The sequence below is a fragment of the Eurosta solidaginis genome, chromosome X (assembly GCF_040869045.1).
Source record: "Eurosta solidaginis isolate ZX-2024a chromosome X, ASM4086904v1, whole genome shotgun sequence".
NCBI lineage: Eukaryota > Metazoa > Arthropoda > Insecta > Diptera > Tephritidae > Eurosta > Eurosta solidaginis.
Window position 1 is genome coordinate 198,468,351 of NC_090324.1, and position 19,493 is coordinate 198,487,843.

The 19,493-nt window shown below is 36.2% G+C and overlaps 2 protein-coding genes across 4 annotated transcripts in view; both read right to left on the bottom strand.

Moving 5' to 3' along the window:
* The window catches only part of LOC137235367 (nuclear factor 1 B-type-like), a 957,540-nt gene that overhangs the window by 175,420 nt on the left and 762,627 nt on the right, over positions 1 to 19,493 (bottom strand). The gene's annotated exons all lie outside the window — the stretch shown is intronic.
* Positions 5,865 to 18,242, bottom strand: LOC137234565 (uncharacterized). 3 transcript variants are annotated; one of them, XM_067758022.1, is made up of 11 exons: positions 18,113 to 18,242; positions 17,923 to 18,046; positions 17,744 to 17,845; positions 17,557 to 17,684; positions 17,411 to 17,500; positions 16,706 to 16,915; positions 16,481 to 16,640; positions 15,772 to 15,950; positions 15,545 to 15,707; positions 14,806 to 14,961; positions 5,865 to 6,066 (listed from the first exon to the last, which is right to left on the bottom strand). In XM_067758022.1, exons 3-11 carry the CDS (start codon positions 17,808 to 17,810, stop codon positions 6,011 to 6,013), a joined length of 1,209 nt encoding a protein of 402 aa, XP_067614123.1. In that variant the 5' UTR covers positions 17,811 to 17,845; positions 17,923 to 18,046; positions 18,113 to 18,242; the 3' UTR covers positions 5,865 to 6,010. The 3 variants fall into 3 exon arrangements, with proteins under 3 accessions (XP_067614123.1, XP_067614122.1, XP_067614121.1); XM_067758021.1 differs by lacking the exon at positions 18,113 to 18,242 and having other exon boundaries at positions 17,560 to 17,684; positions 17,744 to 17,927; XM_067758020.1 differs by lacking the exon at positions 18,113 to 18,242 and having other exon boundaries at positions 17,744 to 17,927.

The window sequence follows — 19,493 nt, forward strand, 5'->3', positions numbered from 1 at the left end:
TAAAAGTAATAATTTTCAAAGTTAGATTAATGCTTAGAAGTACCAACTAAGACTTAAATTAAAATTCAAGGGTAAAGGTAACCTAGCAATTTTGGGACAAAAAAAATTCAAAGGACGAAAAAAAGAAAGGCTAAAATTATAACTTAAACATCAATTCAGGGTTAGAATTCAAGGGATTAGGTTTCGAAGGCCGCAGCTTCGGAGAAACAAAATTGACTGGGATTAAATATAAATTCCCAAATAGCAAAAAAATTAGATATATAGGACCAAAAATGAAAATCAAATCTTCAAAATTTAATTAATACTTGAAGACAGCAAAATTAAAACTATGTTTCAATTCAAAAAAAAAAACTACAACAATTCACGAAATTGAACTTTGGATTTCAACAACAAATTTATAGCCTTAAGTTTAAATTAAATGTAACGTTCTCTAAATTAATTCGAAAATCAAAGTAATACGAGAACCTAACAATTTTCGAAATTACGATAAATTCCGAAATAAAAGTACAAAAACTTGAACTGAATTTGAAACTTAACTTTCACAAAAAATTATAAACGTCAGTTACTGCGAGAAATGAATTTTAAATTCCTAAAAAAAATTCCGCAAAAACCAAAGGAAAATTCCAGCCAAGGCACTGCTGAAAGTCGTTGACTACTAAAGTCCCTTGACCGCAGCCTAAACAAAATTTTCCACTAAACTCAAAATATTCGTAGATTTCAGATTTTATATACATATATGCATGTATTTATAAGAAAAATGTGTTTATATGTAAATATACGTATGTCAAAAATGGGTATGGATATATGTATATGTTTAACTACAGATACGTACAACAAAATTATATGATGAATAGTAATATGAAGGAAATATGTTTTTTATGGCCTCAAAAACGAATTTTTAACTGCTATTTTCCATCTCTCCAGAAAGGAAATCAAAAAATTGAATTTCTAATTTCTTGAAAAAAAATATATTTATTTGCTTTGGTGTGTAATGGGTGTTGCTCTAGACGAGGTCATTGTGGGAGTGATTCGTACGTCCGTATGTCTCAAGCATCAAGTCAGTCTTCATGCAGTCCGTCGAAGTGTGGCCCGACACGCTCGTGGACTGATCCCAAAGTGTGGATGCCACACTTCCCTACTCCTCTCTATCGTGGTGACGTCTCAAGCCTCAGTCATCGGAAATGCTGGATCTCCGATTACGTAGCCTGGGCATTTCGCCACGATCCTCTACTAAAGTCCGTCTTCTAGCTAAGTGCTATATCAGGTACCACCTAATCAAATCGGTCCAAATGATTGATATGGTCACCTAGCTAATCTCCTATCCTCATGTCATGATAACACTTGTCGACCAGGCGAACCTAATCGACGATGCTATCATGACGGTCCCTGTCCAAGTCGGTAGGAGGAAATTAGGGTCGGGATTACCGAGATAACAAGATAGAAGAACATGGAAAGCTAAAGACGAAAAAGTACTAAAAGTGGGGAAAGAGAAAAGTGGTAAGTTAGAAGAAATTATGGTAAATTGAAAAGATTATTGGGCTATGTCGTTGGGCGCCATTGTTATGTAGGTGGCTTTCAGTGGTAAGACAGAGGTGGCGTGTGGCATGGTGGCAGGCCCCTGCTGGCTCGTCGGACGGGGTGGGGTTTTGCGCACCAGCCTTACCAACAACTACACTAACAAAAAAGTAGAGTTCATGCCAAGTTCTAAAAAGAAAAGGGGAAAGCTGAAAGAGATACAATAGACGTAAGGGGAGCAGAGAGATAAAGGAGGGGGAAATAAAAAAAAAGGGGAAAAAAGGTGGAGGCCTGTCTAGTCAGGTGGAGTCTACCCACATTCTTCGCGTATCTTACGCGATGCCATGGGCGCCGTGCTGACTCCTCTAATTTTAAGGCGCCCCCAAACCTGACTCAAGTCTGTCTGTCTACAAGTCTATTAGGCCATCACCCCTACGTCTCCTCTTAAGCCCAGAGCAACACCCGCACCAAAGATCCTACGATCAGCCCTCCATTGCAGTGATCAACAAAAAGCTCAACTCTTAAAATTCCAAATAGTTATAAGCATATCTTTATTTATAAATTTTAACGTTAAACCTATCTCCTACTAAGAGTGATTCTTCAGATATTTTCACAAAACAAAAAGGACATCTATAAAAGCTTAAACTCTAACAATTCCTTAATATAAGAATTCCAAAAATATGAATTATTCAAAAAAGAAAATAAAATAAAAATTAAAAATTTGAAAATTAGTCGAAACAACAATACGCTAATCAAAAATCCAACGTTAGCTATCGCTTTAACAACCAATATACAAGCAAATACCCGTATGTTATCTTAACTTAGTATTTGATACCAAAAAGGCAAGAAAAATATATTTGATCAAAAAGAAGTTAACGAGAAAAATAATCTGGTGTACGTGAACAGGCACACCCTAATGGTTGCCGTATCTATCTATGTCTTTTAACATCTTTAAAATTACAAAAAAAACAAACCAAATTCATATATATGTGGCAGAAACTCAAACGCTAAGCAAAAATTAAAAGTAAATCCCTGACCTAGGCTAAGGCATTAGGTATATCGGTCATTGACATATATGCAAAGAAATGGAACACGAATAGTATTGTCAATTTTCTCACTCACCTGATGTCAGCACATCAGCATTGTAGGCGCGTTCAAGCTGCGGGGACCTGTGAGGAAGGGAAATTCACATACATATGTCTTTGCCTACTCATAAAAAAAATGCCTTTTACTGCCTGAGCAAAGGTTTTGAATGTCACCGCGATCACTCACTCGCGATAGCGGGCGGCGAGTGGGTGAATTACGAAATTTTAACAAAATAAAAAAAAAATAAAAAAAAACCAAGAGGAAAACGCGAAAACTATAAGTGACAAAGAAATATAGAAAAAAACCGAAAAAAATAGAAAGCTTAAAAACGAGAAAGAGAGAATTACAAAAAAATCGAGGATAGAAGCTCCAAATCGGCAATTAAGTGCTAGTGTATTTTTTAATATAACCCTAATTAGGAAAACTTAAGAAAAATTACTACCAACTAAATGTAAAAAGAAATGCTGAAGTGAACAAAATAAATGACTATGTGATATGAAAAAAAACTATTGACAAAATTAATAAAAAAAATTACAAGAAAATTCCAAAGTTAATATTACTAATAATAATCCAAAAAAGGTAAGGCGTGGCAAAATAGTGTAAAAATCCATTAAAAAAAAGGAAAGTCCATTAAAAAAAGGAAATTCAAATAAAAAGAAACATGTGTCAAATGCCCTTTTATGCCCTCCTTGGGGGTTCGATGTTGATGCCGTCGGCGATGGTGACGTCGCTGTGTTGCTGCTGCTGTTGTCGCTTCTTGACGTTGCGTGGGTGCTGGCGGCGTCGCTGTCGTCGCTGCTGCTGTCCCGCCGGCCAATTTCGGTCACTTTGGCCGATCCTCTCTCTTGCGCTCTCTCTCTCTCCCTTCTCCGAGCTCTACTGATCGGCGGTCCCAATATTCCGCCGTTCCACCGTGATGTATGCGGGTAAGTATTCTGGCCCATTTCCTTCGTCCCGCCAGAGAATTCGGTGGCAGGATGTTGGAGGGGTTTTTTTTTTTTCTTCTTCCGTGGGTTTGCGGTTTCTTTAATAAAGTGTTCAAAAAGCCGCTACAACGGTACGACCGTATCGGTATTTTTTGCACATAAAAAATATATATATTTAATTTTTTTTTTTTTTTTTGACTTGACTACTTTCACACGCGACTTTTCCGCAGCACGACCACGCACTATTGAGACAACTTTTCTAATGAATTTCTGAGTTTCGGTTAAATCTTCACATACCCGTATCTAAACGGAATTCCCTACATCTCACTCAAACACCGTACGTACTTTGCTTTCGTTTTTCCACACGCACACACCCACGCATGTGCTTTCGTTTCATCACTTGAACACGCCAACGCATGCGCGTAGCAGCATCCTTCCATTAATGCTGCGCAACACGCCTAGATACCGGGATTAAGATACTTTTGTGTCTGAATGTGTGAATGCATATGGTTTGGTTGCTGGTGATGTTTTTGCCCTTAAGGCTGGCGTAACATCCTGTATAAATCTGTTAGGCAATACATTAACCATAGCTCCTGTATCAAGTTTGACATTAATATTTTTTCCATTCACATTAATATTCTCATACCAAATTTTTGCATCATCTAAATGCTCCAAGAAATCTAAATACAAGTACGAGTTATCCATGTTTTGGTTTTTTTCTAAATTAAGCTCACCTATGCACTTCTTTTTGCAAACATTCGAAAAATGATTTTTCTTTTTACAATTATTGCAGATTTTCCATAAGCTGGGCATTTGCCCTTTAAATGTGACCTAGCACAGAATGTGCAGTTTGCGATATAATAAATTTTGTCATTATTTGTTTGCTTACTGTACAGCGGTTTTTGCGTTTTCTTATTGAAAGTTGCATTATTACCTTTATTTAACCTATCTTCATTCTTACGAATTACATGCACTGCTGCGCTGCCTCCTTGAATTTTCGCCACTTGCTCATTTCTAGATTGCAAGATAACGTAATTATAAAGCAAATTTGCAAGTTAGGTTGCAAAGACAATAAGTTACCTGATGAGGAGTGTGGCTGCTGGTCCGCTTCGATTCCAAAGCAGAAGTGCTTCACGAATCGACCCAAGACCTCCCAAAAGTAGCCAGCCGAGATATAGCTGTCCTGAGGAGCAATCTGCCGACGCTCAAAACGCATGGAAAAAGGGACAACTGCATGGCTAATATCTAACATGCATGTTTTGCATAATGCTATAAGTGGGCAGAGGGAAACCCGTAATATGTTAGTTCAAATGTATGTACATATTACAATAGTCAGGCAGCGGTGTGTCCGCTAATATGTATATACATATTCTTCTCTGTTGGCGAAGGTATGCTAGCGCATAGTGGTAGAAGCAAGCAAAGAAATCCATAAACAGTAACATTGGTTCATTGCCCTAGTTCACGGACATGTTTTGTTGGTAGAGACAAACCACATACATTTCTGCCAAAAGATTAATGCCTTAGCATTAGGCTTAGTGCGCCTAAGTTAAGCGCCTTAGTGTTCATTCAGAAAATTTATGCCTTGGTATTAGGCTTATCCTTGCTTAGGTGAACGCCTTAGAATTCCCTCTGCCTTATATAAGGCTTATGCCATTGTTCAGATGGCTTTGAGCATGAGGCCTATTGGGTTTTGGGGTGTTAGGATAGGTCGCCCGTGAGGACAGACGGATTTAGTTTTGTGGCCTAAACATGTGCAGTAACGTAATTAGTCCGGATTAATCCGAAGGGTTGTTAGATCTGCGTTAGAGTAAAATTTACTAGCAACAAATCATTAATAATTTAATTTCTTATATTCCTCCTGCTAGTGATATAGAAATGTATGTAAAAAAAAATTCTCTAATGCCTGGTGATGAAATTATTTTCTTAAGCGACTTTAATCTAGCCAATATCTCTTGGGGTAATCATAATAAAACTTTACTACTGCATAATCTTAGCTCTAGCGTCGAAACCTATGTCGTAAGCACTTTGCTCTCTCATGGTTTCCTAATAATAAAAATTATTTAATGAAAATGGGCTTTATTTGACCAATATGTGGTTTAGTGTAAGACAAAAGACTCCGCTAGTACAATCCGACGTTTCGCTAATCATCTTAGCATCCTCAGGGTGAACTGCATTTTATTTCAATTATTTTTCCCATTTCAATAAACAACAACATTATAACATGTAAGAGAAAAAGAATCATTATTTAGAATTAAATATGTAAACCTTACTAATTAATATCACAATTATATATCAAGCACTTACAATTTGTGTATACGTTAATATATTATTCTTATATATTGCACTTAACGTTATTATCAATATATTTTAATTTCAATTAATTTATTTTAAAAATTATGGTGATATCCGTTTGTTTGGGTACACTTGTCAAATATGGTCAATTGAAATTTGATCCTTGTATGTTTGTTTATATGTTTGTTGTTTCATATGCATAACAGATAAGCCCAAGGAATGTCATATGTGTCTTCTTTTCTGTTTACTGTATAAGGATAAAGTAAGCCCTTAAGTGAAATATAATAATGTAATCTATGTACGTGGGAATAAGTTGCATTTGACAGGCGCGTGCAGTTGGCAACGTGGACTGTCAATTGCAACTGCAGCCCACGTCAGAATAATGAAAAACAAAATACACACAATAAATTTTACACTTAACCAAGTCGGACGTGCCTTGGTAACTGAGCAGTTTTATAAATTAAGTTTGTGCATAATACACGCATTTGTGTTTTTCACTGGAGAAAAGTTTGGCGGAGACTACCGCTACGCTAATCATTCTTTTCGAGTCAACTACAATCGCATCGGTTTCGAGGCGGCGCGCTCCACAATTCCAGCAAGGAGAAAGAAATCATTGACGTCCACAACCAAGCAAATTACGGCGGGTAGTAATACCCTAACATGGCGACCATGACGGTCTGTGGTGTTGGTACAGGTGAGTTGAGTGCGTGTGGTGTGAAAATAATTTATTAAAGACAATTTAAAAAAAAATAAAATAATACATCAATTTTCAAAAAACTAAATGCAATGGAGATAATAAAACTAAATAAATGTGATTTTTCCCACAAATTTTAAATAATAAAATACGTAGATAACAAAATTTACAAAAAAAACCAATTATTACAAACTTAATATAATAAAATGCGGAAATAACAAAAAATTTACAAAATGCTATTTTCTAATAAAAAGAGGAGACAATAGATTTTTCTAATTTTTTTTAATACAACAATACTTTATAGACAAAATAAAAATTGCCCAAAAACTAAAAACTACGGAGATAATAAAAATAACTAAATTCGACATTCTACAAAATTTCTAAAAAAATACAGAGATAATATAAAATACTTAACATTCTACAAAATTTTCAAGTAAAAATATAGAGAGATAATATAAATCATTTAATTAATTTACATAATAACGGTATGCAAAACCCCACGCCACTCAGATAACGGATCCACAAACTGTACCAACGCCAGCAGCAGCAAACAACGTCGACAGCGAAAGCCAGCAGCAGCATTAACATCTGCGGCAGCGACCATCATAGCAGCAGAAGCAGCATTAACACTAGCAGCAGCGTGAAGCAGCAACATAAGTATTCCGTATGTATTAATAAAATGTTTTTTGCCTACAATCTTTTCAATTACAAATATGTATACTAAAAAATTACAAATTTTATTAAATGCGGTGCATCCACATTAGATATTATACATTTTTTTTCTTTTTTTTTTTAATCATAGTGTGCCTAATCACGCTAATGCACGCGATACACATTGCTGAGTCAACAGGTTTGATGTTTCGATTGCATTTGACATAGCTTTACACATGAGACACCTGTGACACCTGTGACACATAGCTTAACAATATGTGATCGCATTGCATAGCTTAGCAATGTGTGATCGCATTACAAGTGGCACTCTTATTTCAGAAACAATTAGTAATTAGCATTTGTATGTATTTCAAGCGGAAATCGAATATGAAAAATACTCCAAAGCACAATTTAGCAAGTAAGCAATTTTGTATGCATGAGTAGAATTAAGAACTTCACTGTAAAAATATAAAAGCTGGCGATGAGCCAAAATAAAGTATTCTTGACTACAGAATTAATCCAGGTAGTTGTCTTTAATCAGGAATCAAAGCGGGCATTTTAATGCTTGGACAAATGGGGCTGGAGAGCTAAGATAATACTTAAATCCACACTTCATCTTGGACTAGGTCCTATATAGGAGAATCAGGGAGACACTTGATTCAATCCTGATTCAGTGGACCTGGTCCCTTACATGGCGATCCTGCGAAACGAAAACTAGGAATCGAAACTTTTAAGGACGTGCAGACATCCGGCAAATGAAAATTAGGTATAGAAATTTCTTCAAAGCTTTTAGTTAGAATTGACATTGTGAAAGAGTACTGAAAACTCAAAGAGGGAAGTTCGCTTGACGAAGAATAAGTTCGGGATTTACCATCAAAAGAAGTTTTAGCCGATTGATAAAACACTAGCGAATTCAGAAACGATGTCAAATTTTGATCTGGTAACAGCCACTATAGTCATCCCAACATTCAGTGGGGACTTTAAAGAGCTCAACAATTTATTAGGGCTGATTCAATTCTACCACGATACCCTTGCGGGTCAAGCTCAAAAGACGATCCTTATCAAATTCATACTAGCCACAAAATTGGCGGAAGAGGTGAAAAAAACAATTTTGACGGAAGTAACATCCCACAACTTGCAAAAGCAGAAAGCAACTCTTAAAGATGTATTCCGATCAAACAAGACCGCCTCTGGGTTACATGCAGAAATCACTAGAACTCTACAGGGTTCTCAGGCAATCCCCACATTTGCTTCCCGTATACAGAATGTCATAGCCTCCTTAAATGAAATTCAAATATCTGAGCAAGGAAGCCAACACATAGAAATAATCGTTAAATTAAACGACCAAATTGGTCTAACGGCCTTCAAAAATGGGCTGGCAGAGCCGCACAAGCCAATAGTGGCAGCGGCGAGACCAAAAAGCTCATAGAAGCAATCCGTATAGCAAGTGAAATAACCACCAGCACAAATAATAAAAGCACCTTCAGACCCAAAAGCAATAACTTCAATAACAGAAACTAAAATGGCAATGGTCAAAACAGAAATTCAAACAACAGCAATCAAAATGGGCGCTATGGGCAGGGAATCTCATACACCCCGAGCCGTCAGGACTCGGGACCACAAAACCAAAAGCCATATTATTCCTGGGGGAAGGGACCACCACAAAATTCATAAAAGCAAGGATAAATAAGAAGATAGTAACACTACTGGTTGATTCGGGAGCTGATATCTCGGTAATAAAAGAGAAAGTTGTCCCAAAGAATGCCTCCACAATAAACTCACGTTGCAAAATAAGAGGCATCTCAAATTGCACAATAGCTGCGAATAAAGCCGTTTAAATTGATATTTATTGCCAAGATCACAAAATAAAAAACAAATTCTACATTCTGCATCACATAAGCAATGTAGAGGCAGATGGAGTTCTAGGTAGAGACTTCCTAATGAATTAAAAATATAAAATTGACTACGAAACGAACGCTCTAACACTTCAACTGAAGGAAAGCCAAATCACATTACCAATGTACATGCGGTTAGAAGATTCTAAAACAGAGTGGAACCAACATAGAAGAATAAATTATTACAATTAGGGAAAACGAAACTGCCATACGGAAAATGACAAGAGGTTCATGACGGTGAGGGATGAACTAGCATTAGACAACGAGTCGAATAGTGACAAGAATGCAATATTGCAAATATGCAAAAAATATCAACATGTGTTTAACTTAGAGGAAGAAAACTTAACTACCAATAGCTTCTACAAGCAACACATTGAGCTCGCGGATAGAACACCTGTATATATTAAAAACTACAGAATGCCTCACGTTCAGCAACAGGTGATCGAACAAGAAGTTGACAAACTACTAAAAGATGATGTTATCGAACATTCTACTAGCCCTTATAACTCACCTCTGCTAGTCGTTCCAAAAAAGGGTAGCTCTGAAGATAAAAAGTGGCGATTAGTGGATTTCAGATCATTAAGCAAAACGATCGTGGATGATAAATTTCCAATAACCCGCTTGGATGACGTTTTGGACAAGCTCAAAAAAGCACAATACTTCAGCATATTAGACATGACAAGTTCACTTCACCAAATTCCGTTGAACAATGTTTCAAAAAAACTAACAGCATTTTCAACAAGCAAAGGACACTACCATTCAAAAGGTTGTCATTCAGATTAAAAATCTCGACAAATAGTTTCCAGAGAATATTGTCGATTGCGCTCAGTGGACTTAATGACGCGGCATTTCTCTATGTAGATGACGTAATAATATTTGGGAAGAACCTGCATGAGCACAACAAAAATTTTAAAAAAGTGTTAGCCAGATTGAGTAAATATAATCTGAAACTCAATCCTGCAAAATGCAAATTTTTGAAAACAAAAGTCACATACTTGGGCCATCTAATCACTAATAAAGGCGTAACAACTGATCCCAGCAAACAAAGTGTAGTTGAAAACTATCCTAAACCAAGAAACGCCGATGAACTAAGAAGTTTTGTATCATTCTGTAATTACTACAGACGATTTATATAAAATTTTGCAGAACTAGCACGACCACTGAATCAACTGCTAAAGTAGAACCAACCATTCTGGTGGAACAGCGAACAAGAGAAAGCCTTCCACACGTTGAAAGACAAACTGAAAGGAATTATTGGCAATTCATGGGGGTATAAATAACTTTAGGCCTTATCTGTACGGGACAAAATTCACCGTATACACAGACCACAGGCCATTGGTAAGCTTGTTCACACACAAGCCCTTATATATACATATAGTCCCTTATTATTTTGTGCATTACTTTTTGTTACTCAATTCTTGTTGGCGGTTCGTATATCCAGGCATTGATTTATATCCCCATGTTTCTGTAGCTCTTTGAACATGATTTTGAATTCAGTTATGCTTATTTTGTCAAATATTTTACTATTCTTTGTAAGCGATAACTTCTTTCAGCCTTTATTGCTGCCTTTGTCTAATAGCTTCCTCAAAATCGCTTCAACTCAATTCATGGTGGCCACAGCGGCATAAGAAGAATGCTAGCAAAAATTAGCAAAAATACTTGTGGAAAAACATGAGGCAAATGACAGTAAAACACGTAAATAACTGCAAACAATGCGCAAAAGCAAAAGTAACACAATACACAAAAGAAGAATACAATGTCACTGACACACCAACAACGTCTTTTGAGGAAATCGTGATTGTCACGATCGGACCGCTTCGACCATCCAAAAATGTCCGTTATATGCTGACATTACAGTGTGAGCATACAAAGTTTGTCGTCATAATTCCCCTTGAAACAATAGACGCAATAACCGTTGCAAAGGCAATTGTCGAACAGTTTATTTTGAAATATGGGTGTATGCGAAAAATAAAAACTGACAAAGGCACAGAGTTCACAAATGAGTTGCTAAAGAATATATACAAACAATTGAAAATAAATAAAGTGCATTCAACTCCATTTAATTATGAGACATTAGGTTCAATTGAACGAAACCACAGAGTATTAAATGTGTATTTAATGACACTGAAAAGCATGAATAATTGGGACGAGCTCATTCCATACTATATGTACTCTTACAATTCGACACCACACACGTCAACGAAATATTCCCCCTTTGAGCTTGTATTTGGTAAACTATGTGCATTACCGAATGAAATAGTAAGCACCAAAGAAAAAGTGTACAACATAGACAATTATTTGAATGAATTAAAGTAAAAGCTTAGATATGCTCATGACAATGCTGCTAAAAATTTGCAAGAAAGCAAAGTAAGAGCTTAAGAAAAACAATCTAAAGTAAACAAAGCAAACTTTACAGTGAATGATTATGTTTACTTGAAAGTAGGCAACAAAAGAAAATTAGAAGTACCATTTGAAGGACCCTATAAAATAATTAGAAACAAGTAAGGAAGGCTAAGTTCGGGTGTAACCGAACATTACATTCTCAGTTGAGAGATATGGAGACAAAATAAGGAAAATCACCATGTAGAAAATAAACCTAGGGTAACCCTGGAATGTGGTTGTATGACATGTGTATCAAATGGAAGGTATTAAAGAGTATTTTAAGAGTAGGCCATAGGCCATAGTTCTATGGATGGACGCCATTTAGGGATATCGCCATAACGGTGGACCAGGGCTGACTCTAGAATTTGTTTGTACGATATGGGTATCAAATGAAAGGTCTTACTGAGCATTTTAAGAGGGAGTGGGCCTTAGGCCTATCGGTGGACGCCTTTTCGAGATATCGCCATTAAGGTGGACCAGGGGTGACTCTAGAATGTGTTTGTACGATATGGTTCTCAAATGAAAGGTGGTAATGAGTATTTTAAAAGGGAATGGGCATTAGGTCTATAGGTGGACGCCTTTTCGAGATATCGCCATTAGGGTGGGCCAGGGGTGACTCTAGAATGTTTGTACGATATGGGTATCAAACGAAAAGTGTTACTGAGCATTTTAAGAGGGAGTGGGCATTAGGTCTATAGGTGGACGCCTTTTCGAAATGTCGCCATTAGGGTGGGCCAGGGGTGACTCTAGAATGTGTTTGTATGATATGGGTATCAAATGAAAGATGGTAATGAGTATTTTAAAAGGGAGTAATCCTTAGTTCTATAGGTGGACGCCTTTTCGAGATATCGCCATAAAGGTGGGCCAAGGGTGACTCTAGAATGTTTGTACGATATGAAGTCTATAGGTGGACGCCTTTTCGAGATATCGTCATTAGGGTGGGCCAGGGGTGACTCTAGAATGTGTTTGTGCGATATGGGTATCAAACGAAAGGTGTTACTGAGCATTTTAAGAGGGAGTGGGCATTAGGTCTATAGGTGGACGCCTTTTCGAGATATCGCCATTAGGGTGGGCCGGGGTGACTCTAGAATGTTTGTACGATATGGGTATCAAACGAAAGGTGTTACTGAGCATTTTAAGAGGGAGTGGGCATTAGGTCTATAGGTGGTCGCCTTTTCGAGATATCGCCATTAGGGTGGGCCAGGGCTGACTCTAGAATGTTTGTATGATATGGGTATCAAACGAAAGGTGTTACTGAGCATTTTAAGAGGGAGTCGGCATTAGGTCTATAGGTGGACGCCTTTTCGAGATATCGATAGAAGGGTGGGCCAGGGGTGACTCTAGAATGTGTTTGTACGATATGGATATCAAATTAAAGGTATTAATGAGGGTTTTAAAAGCGAGTGGCCCTTAGATGTATATGTGAAGGCGTTCTCGCGATATCGACCAAAATGTGGACCAGGTGATCCAGAAAATCATCTGTCGGGTACTGCTAACAGTATTCCTGCCAAGATTCCAAGGGCTGTTGATTTCGCCTTGTAGAGCTTTTTCATTTTCTTCTACCTAATATGGTAGGTGTCACACCCATTCTACAAAGTTTTTTCCAAAGTTATATTTTGCGTCAATAAACCAATCCAGTTACAATGTTTCATCCCTTTTTTCGTATTTGGAATATAATTATGGCATTTTTTTCATTTTTCGTAATTTTCGATATCGATAAAGTGGGCGTGGTTATGGTCAGATTTCGGCCATTTTTTATACCAAGATAAAGTGAGTTCAGATAAGTACGTGGGCTGAGTTTAGTAAAGATATATCGGTTTTGGCTCAAGTTATTGTGTTAACGGCCGAGCGGAAGGACAGACGGTGGACTGTGTATAAAAACTGGGCGTGGCTTCCACCGATTTCGCCCATTTTCACAGAGAACAGTTACCGTCATAGAATCTATGCCCCTACCGAATTTGAGAAGGATTGGTAAATTTTTGTTCGACTTATGGCATTAAAAGTATTCTAGACAAACTAAATGAAAATGGGCGGAGCCACGCCCATTTTGAAATTTTCTTTTATTTTTGTATTTTGTTGCATCATATCTTTACTGGAGTTGAATTTTGACTTAATTTACTTACATACAGTAAAGATATTAAATTTTTTGTTAAAATTTGAATTTTAAAAAAATTTTTTTTAAAAAGTGGGCGTGTTCTTCGTCCAATTTTGCTAATTTTTATTTAGCACATATATAGTAATATTAGTAACGTTCCTGCCAAATTTCATCATGATATCTACAACGGCTGCCAAATTACGGCTTGCAAAACTTTTAAATTACCTTCTTGTAAAAGTGGGCGGTACAACGCCCATTGTCCAAAATCTTACTAATTTTGTATTCTGCGTCATAACGTCAACCCATCTACCAAGTTTCAACGCTTTAACCGCCTTTGGCAATGAATTATCGCATTTTTTCGGTTTTTCGAAATTTTCGATAACGAAAAAGTGGGCGTGGTTATAGTCCGATATCGTTCAGTTTAAATAGCGATCTGAGATCAGTGCCCAGGAATCTACATACCAAATTTCATCAAGATACCTCAAAATTTACTCAAGTTATCGTGTTAACTGACAGACGGACGGACGGACATGGCTCAATCAAATTTTTTTTCGATACTGATGATTTTGATATTTGGAAGTCTATATCTATCTCGATTCCTTTATACCTGTACAACCAACCGTTATCCAATCAAAGTTAATATACTCTGTGAGCTCTGCTCAATTGAGTACAAAAATGAGGGTTTCTTCATATATGTAATACTTCTACATTGCTTCTTACCTATATTTTCAATGTAAAAAATTCCGAAAACATGTCCAAGCAATTTCGATACTAGAGTATGCATGTATTGCATACGTGTAAAATTGATTCAAATTTTTCATGTAAAAAATATATATGTATATGTGATTGCTGTGTGTACTGTTTTCGTACGGTACTAGGCTTTACATCCTATATAGAAGTATTACATATATGGTTTTCTTATTTAAACAGGAGTTTCCACTGAAATATTTTCTAAGTCGTTTAAAATTCCGCAAAGTGAAGCACACTTATCATTACATTTTAAGTTAATACTATAAAAATATTTCTGTATAAGCAGCCACACTAAATTACACTCAAATGGGTACCTTAAATTTAAGACATGAAATATTTTGAAACAACCATCAACACATTTTACAAAGTTCTGGAACTTGTAATATATATCTGCGAAATAAATATAATATTCTCTAAGTCCAAAAACGTCGTGTCCCACAGCACATATAATCGGCTGTACAGTATTTTTGTCTTTGAATTTCTCATCCACCATTAATTTTACTTTTGCTTGCAACTCACTTTGTGTACACGCAAAAATTAAGAAGCTGTTTCGGGAATCGCTCATTGTTGGTTTTATTATAACCTTTTTCTGGCTTTGCGGGCAAATTTTATACTGTCTGCCAGTTGGCACCAAAACGGAATGAAGGAGATATAATACCACGCAATCTTTTACATCTGGGGATTGCAAATTTGTTAACATTTTAAATCATATTGCAAATAAAAGTAAGTCCGCTTTTACATTATAAAATCTATGAATTCAAGACTGCTGCGTCAGATGCAAAGGAAGTGTATGTACTGGGGAAGAGTAAGACTGCGTCCGTACAGCCAAAATGTTTTAATTTTGTCTTGCTATCTCTACCTCTCTCAATCTCTTTCCTTACAAGAATGTGTGACGGTTTTTATTTTCTTTTGGTTTTGTTAATTTTCCGACAGGGTGGATAATTGATGTATATTGGAACGATTTTCCGTCATCCCTTGTCATATTTCGTTTGGAGACAAACCGGTTTTGACGTTGTGCCATCATCAGTGTCGAACGAAAGTCGATACCGATGATGGCACAACGCCGGAACCGATTTGTCTCCAAACCAAATTTGACAAAGGATGACGGAAAATTGTTCCAATATACATCAGTTTTTATTTTATATTTGTTGTAACAAACATTTACAAAAGTAAACACTTACAGAAAAGCCAAAAGGCAACATACGCAGAATTTAACTCAAGAATTATATAAGGTAAAAGTGGACTAAATCACACCAACCGCTTGTGAAAATTCCTTCTATGAGTCGCTTCCATATATGTAAATTGTTTGCATCCTTGATATGAGTGTCAAACAAAAATGGTATTGATTGATGAAACCGGCTCCATTTATCAAACAACAAATTAGTCCGTTCTGGATAGAGCTTTTGAAAATCAAGTTCAATCTTTACATAAAAACGTTGTGAGTGTTAATACGTGGTGATATGAATAGATACAGTAATAATATACCAGTGAATATCCAAAGCTTTGTTTATAGAGTGGCCACTCTTCTAGAATTGAATTTAAGTTTTCAGCGTTCTTCATAAAGCTGTGTCTGACTGCGAATGTTGTCTCCCATTTTTGTACCACTTCGTCGTAAGGTTCAATATTATACTTCAGCCAAACTTGATCGTTACTTTCCTTACCATCTAAAGAATTCAATACATTGTCATTAGAAAAACAGAGTCGGGGTAGTGAATTAATGCGCAGCTTGTACTAATAGTTGAGTGGTGAGTAAAAAAATAGCAGCTTCATTCAGTAATAGCTGTAGTGAAGTTAAACAATTTGTCACCCAAATTTAAAAGCTGGCGTGTAAATATTTGCAGCTTCAGCTTGGTGCACACACATTTTTCTTCACCAAAAATAAAAATCTCTTTCCTTTCTCTATCATTCTCTATTTTCTTTCTTTTCCCAATTTCTTCTCTACGCAATCCTTCCCATTCTCTCTATTTCTTTATTTTCCTTTCTCTATATCTCTCTCATTTTCCCTCCTTATTGACCCTGGCCACCCCCCCCCCCCCCTCCTTTCATTTTCCCTTCTTTTCTCGGTACCATTTCCTTTCTCTGCATATTTCACTACATTTTTTCCTTGCTTTTCCCCATTTATTTACACTCCTCTTTCTCTTTGTATCCTCTTTCTTTGTCTTTTACTTTCCCCTTTATTTTTAATATAACTTACCCGGCAAAGCATAATTTGGTTCATTCGTTTCAAGGGATTCCTCTAATGCTCTCTTCTTTAAGATGATCCCGTCTGCTCTCAATTTTGATAAGCAACTGTGATATTTTGCATACAAACAGCCACCTGGTTTCTTTCCTTTAACAGCAAGATAATAAGTTTCCTGTACCAAATCGTAATCCATTATAAGAGTAAAGACATTTAGAGGAGGTAGTAGCATTATTATACCTGTGTTTCCTTTGTAAAATATTTAACGATTTTACATGATAATAGATCAAAGGCATATGGACGAGCACAGATTTTAGCATCAATCAAATAACTGGTCACAGTTGCAGATAATAATTTACGGTATTTCGGTGTAAGATTTTGTTTGTTTTCGTAAAACATTAGGATTTGTTTCCCACTAGCTGTTTCATTGAGAATATCTTCTATAGATTTCTGTAACAAGTTTTGAAAATGATATACAAAACAGTTGTAAATACTGTATAAAAATTAAGTGCGCTGTTTAGGTGATAGCCACTGGTGCAGTGAAATAACGCCCGGAGGTTTTATTTTTTTATACAATAAAACTAATAAAAAGAAAATGCATTTTGTAATTTCATTTAATTAAAATAATAAATTAATACTGATACTCCCAGCCCTACCACCCACTTCCATTCCTAGCCCTACTCTCAATCCTAGTCCTACTCCAATTCCATTCCCATTCATACTAACACTCCCATCTTGTTCTTACTCTCACTTCCACTTCCATTCCTGCACCTGCACCTGCTCCCATCCCTTTCTTACTACTACTACTACAATCCCATTCCTACTCCGACTTCCACTCCCATTCCTCCCCACACTTCCACTCCCATTCCGCCTCACACTCCCCCTCCCGCAAAGTCAAGACGAACTTGGCACCGATTTTCATTTCTTAGCAGTCAGTACACTTACATCGTAGAAACTTCTGACACCACTGTTGAAACTTGAGGCTGGTGGCGTGGGTTCCGATAAGCAATGTGTCTCTGTAGTACCTCCTTCATCCTGTGGACAAAAATTATTTTAAATATGTTATGATTAAAAATGTTATGTTTTATTACTACTTCCGCTTGCCATTTTAAAAGATTTCTCTCAAATATTACGCGCTGTCCAAACAGAGATTTGTCAATTAGGGTATCCAAATGATTTGGTTTCAAATGACGTAAGCTTTCAATTGTAAAGCCATTATCTTTATTTTTAAAGTCTTAAATAAGCATAACAACTATAAAATATAAAGCAATAATTTACCTTTAAGAAGTTCAAAAAATACTCCTCCTTGCAGCTTCTCCATTAAATTTTTTAATTCTTCTGCCATTGCGCACACAATCGGATAAATGTTTTGTAAACACCCTAATGAAGAAATTAAACGATGCATCAATATGTAAAAATTTAGCAAAGGACTTATTTATTATGCTTTATTTACTTACAAATGCTTTATTTGCGACGATTTGTACGTGGATTGCAATTTTCACGCTATTTTATCGGCAAAGAAACAGAACATATATTCATACATACGTATGTATGCACATACAAAGAAGTTAGAAAGTCCGACTAAAAAATTTAGATGAACGAATATGTAAAAATGTAGCAATAATTAATATATGCATTTATACTTACAAACGATTTATTTATGACAAATTTTACGAGAATTGCAATCTTGAAGGCTTATATATTTTGCCAAAAAAGTGAGGAATATCACAATTTCATTTAATTTCGACACGCCAGGAAATAATGATGGAGAACTAGTGATGGAAATATCGATAGTACGGGTAGTTTTTTATTACTGTAACAATCGGGTTTCATTCAAAAGCTATCGATGCTATGATTAGAATGAAAATATTTTTGGTTTTGTTACCTATAATGACCTATCTGAATCAAACATTTTGGAAAAAATAGCCAAACTGGAAAACGCTTCAAAATGCATTCGAACCAACTTTATGAAACACAAATCACATACCCAGATTGAGCATTCACGAGTTCAAAATTGCTTCGTTCTGCGCATCTACGTCACAGTTGACTGTTTGAGCGAATAAAAGAGAGAAAAAACAAGAGCTAAGGGAAAATGATGTAAGAATTGCCCCTAAAAATTAGCTGATCCAATGTTTACGTGCGCAATGCGCAATCTTCTTGTGTGATTTGTGTTTATGAAAATCAATGAAATCGATTAATGGTGACATACCATAACGCTAACGCCTAAACCATACCCTAGCCAACGAATTGGTTTTTGGTTTTCTGCCATATCCATAAACACCTGATTGCCATTTTTGTGTTATTGAAAATTTTTGTGTTTGGTTGTATTTAGTTTTTCGAAATTAAAACTATATTTTTCGTGAAAAAAGTGGAAAATAAAATATTTATGTCTCTCAAGAGATATTTGCAAAAAACGCGAAATGAGGCGTCGTTTAAGGCGATGTCTAATAAAACTTTTGTGGCGCGTTGCGTGACATTTAATTTTGGCAGCTAAGATAAATGCTGGTAATTAAACGCAACATAAGTGGGCGAAATGCGGTCGTGCTTTTATTACGCACATATGCGTTTGCGCCTAAATTTTGTATGAAGAGATAAGCGCTCAAATCCCTCCATGCGAAATTTAAGCGCAAACGCATATGCGTAAAAAACACGACCAAAGCAGGGATGCACCTTAACGTTAAGCTAATCGTTTATCAAAAAATTTCCACCGTTTCCGTTGAAACACTTCGAAATATTATCGATAAAGAAATTATCAAGATAAATTGTATCTCGTTTTTAACCGAAACGAAAAGCTTTCGTTAACGTTAAAAACGTTAACAAAAACGTGATACTTTATGTATGAATTGTGCTGGCAATGCTATAGACATGGTGAAGCCGTAAGGTGGTAACAGCGAGTGGACATACAAACAAACTCCATGTAATTTGTTTGTGCAATTCGTTGGTGGTAATGTCAAAAATACTCTGAGAAATATTCGTACTGTCAAAATTCATGATAAAAGTTGCAATCAGCTTGGCTAATGCTTTCACC